At 40.8% G+C, this 14,468-nt stretch overlaps 1 protein-coding gene across 1 annotated transcript in view; it reads left to right on the forward strand.

Annotated features, from left to right (window-relative positions):
- The window catches only part of PCSK5 (proprotein convertase subtilisin/kexin type 5), a 649,923-nt gene that overhangs the window by 506,878 nt on the left and 128,577 nt on the right, over positions 1-14,468 (forward strand). The window contains 1 exon segment of the mRNA XM_043976670.1: positions 6,724-6,826. Within this exon segment, the coding sequence (XP_043832605.1) occupies positions 6,724-6,826 (103 nt within the window).

The following is a 14,468-nucleotide window of genomic DNA, read 5'->3' on the forward strand; positions in this document are numbered from 1 at the left end:
CCTAGACTCCTACTCTACCCAGGCACTGGACCTGATCACTTTATGGGCAGTTGGGAAGGTGGGGAGAGGCCATGAAGAAAGGGAATAGAGGAAAAGCGAGAAGAACTCTAGTTAGGTTCTATGGAGCCAAACTAGGCAATGTTTTTAGACCCCCTGTTTCTGACTTTCTTGCTATCTTACCAGTTGGCCATTCGGTTTGGGCATCTGTGTTAGATTGGCCTCATTTGCTTCTGTGAGCCCCTGATGAGTTTCTGTAAAATGGGAAGAATAATGTTGTTATCAACTACTTCATGTAGTTGTTGTGAGGAAAATGCCTTGGATGCCATAAATCAGGGCAGCCCCCATGGTGAGAGGGTGAGCAAATATTCTTTTTTTTGTGTGAGGCAATTGGGGTTGACTTGCCCAGCTAGTAAGTGTCAAGTGTCCACGGCTGGATTTGAACTCAGGTCCTCCTGACTCCAGGGCCGGTGCTCTATGCACTGCACCAAGGGCAAATATTATTTTCAGGAATCCCCTCTCTATATAAACAATTTAATTTAAATATGTATTACAAAATCCATAGGCCCTCATGAGGTATACTGATTTAGAATAATGGGTAAAGAAGATATAGATAGATGATGGATAGATAGATAGGACATTGGACATAGATAATCTATCTCTATCTGTATATCTATCATCTATCTATCCATCCATCCATCCATCCATCCATCCATCCATCCATCCATCCATCTATCTATCTATCTATCTATCTATCTATCTATCTATCTATCTATCTATCTATCTATCTATCTACCTATCTACCTATTTACCTACCTATCCAATCAGTGCCCATGAAGTTTCTTCAAAGCGTCTAGCAGGCAGGGTAAGTGAGACTTCAAGCTTCTCTGAGGGGGCACAGATCAGTCTCAGCAGGGTGGTGGGTGTTATGGTGGGCTGTTCCTGGGTCTTGGGTCTTTCTCAGTGGGTGGGCAGTTGTAGTATCAGGATTCCATGGTTAGTGCCATCCAGTGAGCAGGTCTAAAAAAGATTCAGGCAAAGTGAAGGGGGCCCACACATGAATCTCTCATGGGAACAGGGCGGGCTGGGTGCAGCTGGAGAGCACCTTCCCTTGGGCAACACAGAGGAAAAGCAGTGGAAGTTAGCTCAGACCATGAGGCAACTACTGAGAGCATCCCCTAAGGTCTAAGCCCAAAGTCCTGGGGGATCCAGGGTATCTAGAATCCTCCTTGCTCAACCATCAGATGAGCAGATGGAGGGAGTTGGGGGGCAGGAACCAGGTTCCAGGCTAAGGACAAGGGCATGTCCAATTCTAAAATAGAGAATTGGTCAAGTTGTGTGGTAGCTACTGCTGCTGTCCTAGAGAACTTGGAAGCCCTGAGGGATAGGGGTACAGGACAGGGGCCCATTTGCCCAGATCTAAGAGTGGTCATAAAATTGTCATAAAACTCTATAGAAATTTGAGTTATTTTTATAAACTGTATGAAAGAGAACTATGCTCTCTGGGTTTCTATCACTCTGAGATCAGAGAGCTTCACCCCTCTATTGCCTCATACCTAATTCTCATCTGATGAGATCGATTATATGGATTATCCAAGCAAAGCAGAGTTACTCTCCCATGTTGATCCACACAAGTCTGGGGCACCTTCCCCTCACTCAACATGCTCTTGGGCTGGTAGGATAACTTTATGAATAGTCCTGCTTCCCACCTACTTCCTCAGGTAAAGATAAAGGGAAGAGAGTAATCAGTCTGTCAGCAAGCATTTATTAATTGCACTATGCTAAACACTGGGGATGAAAAAGGCAAAAATAGTCCCTACCCTCAGGGAACTCACTTTCTATTAGGTGATACATCATATCAATGAATAGGCCCCTACGAAATATAGTCAGAATAGAAAGAAGGCAATCTGAAAGGAGAGGCATTCACGGCCAATGGGATTAGAAAGGCTTTGAGCTGAGTCTTGAAGGAAATGAGGGAAAACTAAGAGGTAGAGAGGTCATTTCAGGTCATGGGGACCTCTAGGCAAAGAGGGACAGAATTTGTTTTCTAGGAACTGCAACTAGGCCAGTGTATCTAGATTGCATGGGGGTGGGAGTAATATGTGAAAAGACAGGAAAGATAGGAAGGGGCCAAGTTACAAGGAGCCTTAAATGCCAAGGGCATTTATACTTGATCCTGGAAGAAATAGGAAGCTGCTATAGCTCATTAAACAGAGGGGTGACATGGTCAGACCAACATTTCAAAAACTCACCTTGAAAGCTAAATGGAGGATGAACTGGAATAGAGAAAAACAGGAAGCAGGGAGACCTCTTAGAAGGCTAATGCAGGGGCAGCTAGGTGGCTCAGGAGGACCTGAGTTCAAATCTAGCCTCAGACACTTAACACTTACTAGCTGTGTGACCCTGGGCAAGTCACTTAACCCCAATTGCTTCCCTCCTCCCCCCCAAAAAAGAAGGCTAATGCAATAGTCCAAAAAAGAGGTGATCAGGGCTTGTAGATGTGTGATTGAATCTTAGGATACCCACTCAGTTATTCAAATGAGCAGGGGAACCACATGGGGTCTCTGCCAAGCACTGCTGAGAAGCCTCATACTGAAGCCAGAGTTCACATCAAGTTTCTAGTCTGGTCCAGATAACTGGTAATACTTAGAGCCCTTGGGGGACCACGTCTAGCTGCTAAGGACTTCAGGGATACTTAGGTCATACCACTCTTTAATGTCTGGAGACAGGAAAAAAATCAGCATTGGCACAGGGCAACTAGGTGGTGCAGTGGAGAGTATAGAGACTGAAATCAGGAAAACTCATCTCTCTGAGTTCAAATCTAACCTCAGACACTTATAAGTTGTGCAATCCTGGGCAAGTCACTTAACCCTTTTGGTCTCAGTTTCCTCATCTGTAAAATGAGCCAGAGAAGGAAATGAATGGCAAACCACTCCAGTATCTCTGCTAAAACCCCAAATGGGGTCACGGAGAGTCAGACTAGACGGAAAAACGACTGAATTATTGTCTTCTCCTGTCTCTGTAAAGGAATACACTTATAAATCTGCAGTCTGAAATCATTTTTACTCTCTTCATTAACAAAATTAACTAGAGGTAAGCCTATAGGTTTAAAAAATATATTTTGGAGGCAGCTAGGTAGCACAGTGGATAGAGCACCAGCCCTGGAGTCAGGAGGACCTGAGTTCAAATCAGACCTCAGACACTTAACACTTACTAGCTGTGTGACCCTGGGCAAGTCACTTAACCCCAATTGCCTCACCAAAAGAAAATTTTATATATATATATTAAAAAGGGGCAGCTAGGTGGCACAGTGGATAAAGCACCAGCTTTGGATTCAAGAGGGCCTGAGTTCAAATCCAGCCTCAAATACTTGACACTTACTAGCTGTGTGACCCTGGGCAAGTTACTTAACCCTCATTGCTCTGCAAATAAATAAATAAATAAATAGAATTAAAAAATAAAATATATGTATATATATATACATATACATACATACATATATATATATATATCCGCAATAATGTCTAAAACTATTTGCCACTCAATTTTTTTTCTTTGTGAAAGACACTAGCATCAGAAAGACTATATTGGTCTTTGGAGTCATCTCCAATGCTTACCCCTATGTAACTCTGGGCAAATCACTGAGTCTCGGTTTCCTCATCTACCAAATGGGATAATGAGACATGATGCATCTTTTTTTTTAATCATGCTATGTTAGGGAAATGCTTGTTTTATTCCATAAATTAAAAACAAAATAAATAAATATTTTCCTTAAAAAAGGATTATTACAGGGCAGCTAGGTGGCGCAGTGGATAGAGCACTGGCCCTGGAGTCAGGAGTACCTGAGTTCAAATCCGGCCTCAGACACTTAACACTTACTGGTTGTGTGACCCTGGGCAAGTCACTTAACCCCAATTGCCTCACTAAAAAGAAAAAAATTAAAAAAGGATTATTATGAAGAAAGAAACTTATCACCCACTTATTTATGGGTGAGGACAGACAAGTGGAAGATTTTATTTCCAAGGCACTCCATGCAGTGGGGTAAATGTAGGACTTTAATGAGGTGCTGAGGTTATGTTGACTTCATTCCCCATTTTATAGATGGGGAAGGAGGCTGAGAGAGATTAAGAGACATGCGGAAAGTCACATAGCTACAGATTCCACTCCTGACTAGATGTTCCCCCTCCTTAGCAGTAGCCTTCTCTCCTTGTCCCTGCACCCCTCCACGCCCCACCCCACCCACCCCCTCTTCCAGCTCCTTCTTATATGTTACCCTTCCCTCATTAGAATGGAAACTACCCAAGACTGTCTTTTTTTGTTTATGTTTGTATCCCAGTGCTTGGCATATAGTAAGTGCTCATAGACGCTTTATCTGTCTGAATGTCTGTGGATGGGGAAAAGAAACTCAATTCTTGTTCTCACTCAATTCTTATACCTGTCAAATTCACTTACCCAGTGCCTATTCTTCACATACTCCAAAAAATAAGGGGAAAGATCTAGGAGATTTTGTGCTGTCACCAGCTCTTTCTGTTTTTGTTTTTCTTTCAATATTTTCTTACTTTTGCTGATTTTGTTGTTGTTCAGTCAATTGCCAGTCCCATCTGATTTCATGACCCCATTTGGGGGGTTTCTTGGCAAAGATACTGGAGTGGTTTGCCATTTCCTTCTCTCACTCATTTTACAGAAGAGGAAACTGAGGCAAACAGGGTTAAGTGACTTGCCCAGGGTCACACAGCCTGTAAGTGTCTGAGGCCAGATTTGAATTCAAAGAGATGAGTTTTCTTGACTCTAGGCCCAGCATTCTATCCACTGTGTCAACTACCTGTCCCTATTATTGATACATTTAGCTTTTAGATTGACACTTCTGAATATATTCCTCTCTCTCACCCTGTCCAACAAGTCATCATTAGAACAAAAATTTTAAATGCATATGCAATATTCCACACCCATATCGCTTGAATGAAGAAAGAGAGGTACATTTTCTTAATTCTTCTTTAAAGCCAAGCACAATACATTATGACTACAAAGCATTCGGTTTCATTTTTATTATTCTTTCTGTCTCCATTATAGTAGCTGTTAAATATATTGCTTTCCTGATTCTCATTACAGCATTCTGAATCAGTTCATACAAGTCTTCCTGTTACTTCCTATGTTCTTCATATTCATTGTTTCTTACAACACAGGAATATTCCATACTATTCATGTGCCACAATGTGCTTAGCTATTTCCCAGTGGCCATCTCCTTTGCTTGCAGTTTTTTTTGTTACTACAAAAAGACTTTCTATAAATACTTAGATGAATATAGAGATTCTCTTTCTGTCTTTGACCTCCTTGGACTATATACCTGCCAGTGGGATCTCCAGGGCTAAGGGTTTGAATACTTTAGTCACTTTTTTTTTTTTTAAGCATAAATACAAATCACCATTAACTCATCGTTAATCCTGTGGTTCTGACAGCGGAAAGCGACCTCTGGTGTCTTACCTAAATGGGTCACTTCCTAAAGACAAGTTTTAAGCTTAAATCCTAGGCTGCAAACTCCCAGAGGAGTGTCTATTAATCTCATTTTCCCTAAATGGTACCTAAAGGGATCTAAAAATGTTTTGAAGGTTTTTGTATATATTAGGGTATGTATGGGTATTGGGGGGGGAGGAAGAAAGGAAAGGAAAGAGGGAGGAATGGTGAGAGAAAGAGGAAGGGAGAGAGAGAGGGAGGGATGAAGGGGAAGAGAGAGGGAGAGAGAGAAAGGGAGGGAAAGAAGGGGAGGGATGGAAGGAGAGAGAGAGAAGGAGGGAGAAAGAGAAAGAGGGGAGCTAAAGTCTGAAAGCATGGTTTCTGAAGATTTGTGGTTTCCATTTGAAGAGATAAACTGCCCCTTGAAACAAGAAAAGTGACCACTTGGTTGAGGCTTGACTGTTCAATCCATTTGGAGAAGATCATGGATTTTAAGGAAGTAAGAATAAGCAGGAGATCATTCTGTATCATAACCTTCCATGAGTTTGCTGTTGCTGTTGTTGTTATTATTATTGTTTTGCTTCTCTCCCTCCAACTTCCTTCTGCAGTGAGTGGGTAAGGCCACCCGAACTTGGCACAGCTATGACTACTTCTGTCAGAAGGCCTCATGTGTTACTGCTGTTGTTTTCTTAGCAAAAGATAAACTTTAAATTCAGTCAGGGATTCTCCGGCCATCTCAGTGCTGTTCCTCTCTTGGGGCGAGAGGTAGCTCACGTCTGCCAAGTGGCAGAGTAGACTTGACTCCCTATCCTGGCCAATCCACAGAGCTATTGGTTCATGCTGGGCATGCCCTAGGGTGGGTCCTGCTTGGCACTTTGCCTCATCCCAGATGACAGCTGAAGCCCCTTTGGGACGACAGATCTTCATCTCTAACAGACCAATCAGTTGGGGGTCAAGGAAGGGGTCCTTTTGGGAAGCCCCTTTGGCCTTCCCTGACTTTTGAAATCTGTAACACATACGGACCAGATCCAAAAATATGTCATTGCCTCATAACTTTCTAAGGGTCCAACTCTGAGGGCCCCAGGGAGAGGAGAAGTTGTTGTTGTAAGATTTAGAATTGGCAGCTGGAGGAGCTCAGGGTCTCTCTAGAGTGTCTCCATTTTTCCTTTCTTATGCAAGCAATCGCTATGAAGTCTGGCTGCCCTCACAATGACAAGACAGTCCTCGTGCATGGCTGTGTGGAGCTGAAGTAAACAACTGGCTTTTGTTCCCCAGGGGAATACATTGATGACCTGGGCCACTGCCTACCCTGTGAAGCCTCTTGTTCCACGTGCCGGGGTCCAAGTCCGGAGAACTGCACCAGCTGCTCCAATCCAAGGTAATGGTATCAATAATAACTATCATGTATAGGCTTGTACAATGCTTTACATAAATTATCTCATTTTTCTCCTTACAACAACCCTGTGAGGTAGGTGGCTGGTCTTAATTATCCCCTTTATACAGATGAGGAAAGTGACACCCAGAGAGGTTAGGTGACTCATCCATTATGTGGCAGCAGCTATTCTTTATCAGGTTGACCCGCGGAAGATTCCCAAAGGAGAATGGGAATCTGCCACCATTTTAGCAATCCTTATCCATTAGCTTCACAGTAGTCATAAAGCCAAATCACAGCTTTTCCCATTATCAGCCTGGTCATCTTGGGTGAACCCTGTTAGATTTGTAAGGAAATTCAATTTGACAAACATTTATTGAAAACATATTATTTGCAAGGACTTTTACAGGTTGTGGGAGAAGCAAAGATGTGAAAAAGGTACTAACCTTCCCTTCCCTCAAGGACCTTACAGTCTAAAAAGGGGGATCCAAACACTGATCATCCCATAGCATGACTTCATCAGTTTAGGGACTCCTTCCACTAGTATAGGTTATAGCCACTCCATTTCTTCTCAATGATTCTTGTGGATAAAACATTAGACTTAAGGACAGGAAGGCTCAGGTTGGAATTCTGCCTCAGGTACTTACTAGCTATGTGATCCTAGAAAAGTCACCTGACCTCTCTGGGCCTCAGTTTTCCAATCTTTAAAATGAGCTAGCTTAACGATCTCTAAGGTCCCTTCCAGCTCTAGCTCTGTCATCTAAAATCCATAAATATTCATAAAGCATCCACCTATCCCTCTAAAAATCTATCTCTTGTGTTTAATATTTTGTAGCAATATCCCTCAGTTCCTGCATCTGTTGGCTTTCTTTTAAAATAAAACTTCATTAATAGATTTTATTTTTACATCACCTGGCCCTTCCTTCTCTCCTCCCCAGAGAGCCATCCCATTCAACTTCTTTGAAAAAGAAAAATTCTCACTATATGAATACCCCATCTTCTAATATGGCATTCATGTCCTTGGTAATATCTTTTGCACTGATCTTCACATACAAGTCATCACTGATAATATGGCCTAACCTGCTTAAGTCTATAATGTATTTTAACATTGCCATAGGGGTTACTTATAATTTTGCTTTATAATTTTCAGCTTTATAGCAAAACACTGGAAAAATATGGGTAATAAAGAGAAGGGCTTATAGTAGCATAGACTCCACTATAGTGGATATTGAGTCTCCTCCAGCCCTGAGATGGGGAAGGATCATGACATACTGGGAGGAAGATGCTTCACAGGCAGGTTCTTCACCTCAATGCTCTCCACCTGGTATATCACTATCCTTCTTGGTTGAGAGGAGCAGAAAGGGAAGAGGGTAGGGTTGAATCACACTGTCCATACAGAGTCAATTCCCAGAGCCTGTGCAGCCACATACCAGAATCTTTCACTTCTCCTCAGGAAAATCAGAATGGATAACCCAGTTACATCAGTAAGATCAATACACAGTAGACTGTGGTGGGGCATAGGAAAGGTCTGGACATAGAAAGTCTCAGAAAACTTGAAAAGAGAAGGAATCACGGGTTTAACTGGAAGGTTGATTAAGAAATTGGAGGCCTTGAAATATATAGGGAAATATATCAACAAGCCAAGATTTAATGAAGTAGTATTCTAGGTACGGGGGCATCATGCAATTGGGGAAGAGCACATAGATCAGTTGGCCAGAACAGAGTACATGAGTGGGATTGTATGAGAATAAGGACAGAACAGTAGACTCATGTACTATTAGCTTTAGACCAAATCCCCAGTTAGTGGGAGTAGAAAGGATCCAGAACTATGACTGCAATGTTATAGGGAGCCCTTTATTAAAATGTTCCTTCTGTCCAGCACTTGCTTAGAACAACTTAGAGTCTCAGAGAGTCATCTGGGACAGCGAGATTTTTTTTTAATCATAAAAGTATTTTATTATTTTCCAGTTACATGTAAAGATAGTTTTCAACATTTGTTTTCATAATATTTTTAGTTCCAAATTTTTCTCCCTCCCCCCTCCCCAAGACAGAAAGCAATCTAATATAGGTTATATATGTACAATCACATTAAACATATGTCTACATTAATCATGTTGTGAAAGAAGAATCAGAACAAAAGGGAAAAACCTCAAAAAAAAATAGAAAGAGTATGGTTCAATCTGCATTCAGAATCCACAATTCTTTTTTCTGGATGTGGAGAACATTTTCCATCATTTCTTTGGAATTGTCTTGGATCATTGCATTGCTGAGAAGATCTAAGTCTATCACAGTTGATCATCACACAATGTTGTTGTTACTATGTACTATGTTCTCCTGGTTCAGCTCACTTCACTCAGCATCAGTTCACTTAAATCTTGCCAGGTTTCTCTGAAATCCTCCTGCTCATCATTGTCTTACAGAACGATGAGTTTTCATTACATTCGTATTCCACAACTTGTTGTAACCATTCCCTAATTAATGGGCAGTGCTCTCGATTTCTAATTCTTTACCACCACAAAGAGAGCTGCGAAAAATATTTGTATGACAGGTGAGAGTGGTTATGGCTGTGTCCATTGTCACAGACAAGATTGGTTACTGACAAAGGGCTTCTTGATTTGGGGAGGCTGGGCTCTACCTTCGTTATGCCACACCAGCTCTTATTTCCAAATGGGGATATTGAGGACCCAGAAAAACTAAATGATTTGATCAAGGTCACTCAGCAAGTAAATGGCAGTGATACATGGGGTACCCATAAGAGTACTTAAATGACAAGAGAAAGGGCTCCAGAGCACCATGGAATATTGTTTGGAAGATACATGCATCAAATCATATAGCTTGAGATACTATGGAATAGTTGCACCCTATGCCAGTAGAGGGAGTCTATAAGACCAGGTTTTCTGATGCCAAGTCATTCAGCATTCTTTCTGCTACATTAGATTATAACATCTCCCAGGGCAGGGACTCTCTCTTTTTCTTTCTTTGTATCCCTGACACACAGCAGAAGCTTAAAAATAATTATTGACTATTATGTGACATTGCCTCCCTAGGTTGGATCCAGGTTGTGAAGGGTATTAACTACCTGGTTAGGGAATTGGTATTTTTTTCTTTAGGCAATGGAGAGCCATTGTCAGTTTTTGAGCAGGGGAATATCACTGGAAGGTGTGTGCCATAAGAAGAATGTTTTGGCATCTATATGGACAAAGAGGTGGGAAGATCTATTAGACCTATTTAAAATGACCTAGGTGAGACATATCATCCTTAACTAAAAAGAGGTGAAGAGAGAGGTCAAGTTGGAGGTGAGAGATTCCAGAGGGGTAGAACAGATATAATAAGTGATCAGATATGAGGAAAAGAACAAAGCCAAAGATAACTCAAAGGATTTAATCCTGGGTAGCCGGAAGGAAAGTGAAGTCAACTATAGAGATAGGAAAGTTGGGAAGAGGGATGGTTTATAGAGGGAGAAAAAGGATATCTCTTGATGTTAGAATCTAGAGCAGATGCAGGGATGATGATTTGAAACCATTGAAACCGCTTCCTCTCCATTAATTTGAAACAGCTCTAACAAGTTTTGGGAAGGACCAGAGATTTAGTTAGAATGGACTATAGATGCCATCTTATCTAACCCCTTCATTTTACAAATGGGGAAACTGAGACTCAGGGAGTTGAAATTATTTGTGCAGTTTCATAGAGTTAGTACCAGAGGCAAGATCTGAACCCAGATTTCCCTTACTCCATGGCAAGTACTCTGTCCACACTGCACCATGATGAAGTCCTTCCATTTTGATTGTCTGAATCTATTTTAAAGAGCACAATAGAGGTGTAATTACTACTTTAAATCTCTCCTTACTCTAACAACAGAGTAGTCTTTTTATTTTGGAAGAAACAAACAAGGACTCCTTTTAAACATGAAAATATCTAAACTTCATGTTGGATGGAGATGAAGATTTTATCTTTCGTGAAGCCCTAGGTCTTCTGCTATTCTTATTGACTAACAATGTTGCTCCTGTTATGGGGTAACCTTGAATCCAGGAAGTTGCCTTACAATGAATGGGGAAATGAACTCTGGCCTGTAACATCTGCACCTTTCCCTTTGTCATTTCACTAGTAATTATTATGATTTCCTGAAAAACACTGAAATTAAAGCAAAAATTCCTTTAAAGGATATTGGTAGTCATGTAGGGGGGGAAGCAAAGAAAAGAAATTTACATGATAACTTTATCATAGATTTAAGTGGAATAGCAAATTGTACATAATGGATTTGCAGTCTGTGTGCAATCATTTTAAAAAATATATATATCTTGTTATAGAAATGCTTGTTTTATCTCATAAATTAAAAATAAAATAAATAAAAATTTACAAAGATATTGGAAACACAAAGAAGGCAGCTTATTATTATACAACATGCCCTGTCCTCTGAAGGTTTTTCAGATAATGAGGTGAATTTTGGATTAAGACCTAAAGAGCAGAGTTGCAGCTGGGAAACTCTGAACCCAGGACAAGTACAACTATATGCAGTGAAAATAGCACAAAGTGTGTCCTAAGGTGTGCCTGGTGAGAAGAAAGTGTTTATTTCACTTTACCATCTAGTAATTTCATCTGTTAATTACCCTTGCTGACTAGGAACTAAGCTCTGTTGTTTCTATGCTCCAAGTTCCAGCAGTATTCCCTAAACCTAACCATAGTAACCTGGAGCAAAGTGCCAATCACCCCTCCCTAGTTAAAGCTCTGCTAAAGATAGTGAACTAATTAAAAAGCATTTAAGGGCAGCTAGGTGGCACAGTGGATAGAGCACCGGGACTGGATTCAGGAGTACCTGAGTTCAAATCCAGCCTCAGACACTTAACACTTACTAGCTGTGTGACCTTAGGCAAGTCACTTGACCCAATTGCCTCACTAAAAAACAAAACAAAACAAAAAAAAGCATTCAAAAGCTACTTTTGCTCTTATTCAAATCCAAAAACATTTTGGTCCACTTCTGTGGACTTCTGGGAACAGGAATTCTTTTTTCCTGGTTTTGATTGCATTAGAACATTTAGGTACCGAGAAATTACATTAAGGACTATTGTGAGTGGCTTTAATTAGGGAAAGCCAACAAAGGAAAACAGAAGATATAATAACTCCATCCTGAGATCATCTGTTCCAGGACATATCAAAAACACCACACAGTGGAACGTCATCCTAGGGGGTTCTGGTATATTTACCCCCAACACTGAGGACGATGCCTCTGCCCAGCTGTTTAAGGTCTTGGCTCTGACTTTCCCTCTGCTCTGAGTGATCTCTATTAGACCTGAATGGCTGGTTGCAATTTGGTAATTAAAAGGTCAAGAAGATCTGAAGTTTGATAGTGGTAAAGTTCTTACAATTTTCCTGATCTGCACTGAGGAAGCTTGGCCTGGGACCATTGTGATCTGAGCAGGGTGGCTAGCTGTCCCACAGATGGCTTTAAAGGGAATATCCCTCACTTACCTTGGAGCCCAAAAGGAAGCATCCATCCTCCCCTTCTCAGGAAGAGTTGTTGCTCTCCCCATAAATAGAAGCAACTGGAAATGTGACTCTTCCAACAGTTGCCAGGCAATTTAACGAGAGACAGAGACAGACAGAGATATATTGAAATAGAAACAGAGAGATAGAGACAGTCAGGAGATGGAGAGACAAAGACATTGAGGTAGAGACAGAGACATTGAGATGGAGAGACCAAAAGAGAAACAGAGACAGAACTACTGATCCAGAAGCTCCTTTTCTTTTCTTTTTAGCAGAACTTTTTACCTACTACTCGACCACTAACTTTTACTTTGTTCTCATTCTAGTCTTCACACAAAGGGTGGGTTTGATTTTACTATTTTCTCTCTCTCTCTGTCTCTCTCTCTGTCTCTCTCTCCCTCTCCCTCTCCCTCTCCCTCTCCTATGCTTTTTCTTTTCTGTTAAAAACATGACAAAGCTGTTCAGATTTAGGAAAAGATCAAGACCCATGGAAAAATAAGTAGTTCTCTTCTACAAAAATGTTTTGATTCCACCAGGGGTCCTGCCCTCCTCCCTTTCAGGATGGCTCTAAGAAGAACCTTAAACTGAAGATACTCACAAATGACCCTGTCACAAGAGATAAGGCCCATGCTGAAGATAAATGATTTTTTCAGCTAGAATTCTCTTTGGTTCCTCTAAAGGATAAAGTGATAATATGTTTTATATGTTCTTTTTCTCCCATACTCCCCCAACTAGATTTAGTAAGAAAGTGAGCTCATTGGATGAATGTATCCCCCATTTTCCTTTTTTTTTTTTTCCCACGTTAAATTCCACTTCAGGAAGGCTTTTGGCTTGAAAACCTTCAAAGCTCTTATCTAGGTCTCCAGTCCCACCCCTCCATCGCCACCACCACCTAGTGAGGACATTTCATTTCATTTTTTTTTTTTTTGGAACCAACTCAAATCCTTCTTTGATAAATCTTCCTGTGCTCAAAAACCGTAGCTCATTTGGAACTCGGCTTTTCCTCATTGGCTTGAATTATCAGTCTGACCAGTGAGGAATGCTTTCTCTTTATAGGCCTACTAGATTTGATAAGATAATTTGCCTTTCTTGGGTGTGGAGACTAAGTGATGACATGATCAGCCAGATGTTCATGAGTGTGCCCCAGCAGAGTCTACAAAGTCAACAGCTGGCCTGAAGTATTGCTGGCTACAATAAGGGCATTGTGTAGAAAAAGCCTGTGACTCAGTCAAAGCAGTGGTGGGTAGTCAAAAGTAGGGAGAGGGACAGAGGCTCACTGCTGCCACTATAGAATAGTGCAGAATAAAGAAATCAAAGGATGTGGTTTCAAATTCTGGCTCTATAAATTACTACCTATGGCACCTTGACAACTTGATGACTTCTTTAAGCCTCCTAAAAAGAGGAAGTTGGACTATTTGGCCTCTATAATTCCTTGTACTGTGACCCTATGGTCTATGATTGCAGCAGGACAAGTTTTGCCCTTGGTCCATAATTTGTTGACTTCTGATCTAGTTCAAATTCCTCATTTTATAGATGATGACATTGAGGCCCAGAAGCTATTTACCTAAAGTTGCAAAGTATATGACACAGCTCATCCACAAATCCTTGATCTTCTTATTCCAAGTATGGGTCTCTTTTAACTAGAATCACAGCATCATATATTTAGACCTCGAAGGGTCTTTAGAAGCCATCAAGTCTAGCATTTTCATTTTACAAATAAGAAGAGTGAAGCATAAAAAATGTTAAATTACTTATGCAGGGTTTTATAGCTAGTAAGTGTGTAAGGTAAAATCTGAACCCAAGTCTTTCTAAGTCCAAGTCAAATGACCAATCCATTCTACCACATTGCCACTCACTACATCACATTTCCTCCCAGATATATGGCTATAGACTTGAAGTTCAGTAAACTGCCCATTTTGATTCCATATAATGTAATAACAATTTTTAGACACAATGTTTATGAGGTATTCCTATAATCAAAGAGGACCATTTGAGAGTGACAAGAAAATCTTTTCAAAAGTAATGTGAAAAAGAGATTCTTCTGCTGTTCCCTAAGAAAAGCATAAGAACTGTGTCAGTGACTTCTTCCTCACCCAAAGGACCCAAGTAAAATTGAGGTAGCTCTCAGTTTTCTGGATCATTGCCTCTACCTTGAGAGTTTCAGTAT

Source organism: Dromiciops gliroides, chromosome 1 (genome assembly GCF_019393635.1).
Source record: "Dromiciops gliroides isolate mDroGli1 chromosome 1, mDroGli1.pri, whole genome shotgun sequence".
NCBI classification, from domain to species: domain Eukaryota; kingdom Metazoa; phylum Chordata; class Mammalia; order Microbiotheria; family Microbiotheriidae; genus Dromiciops; species Dromiciops gliroides.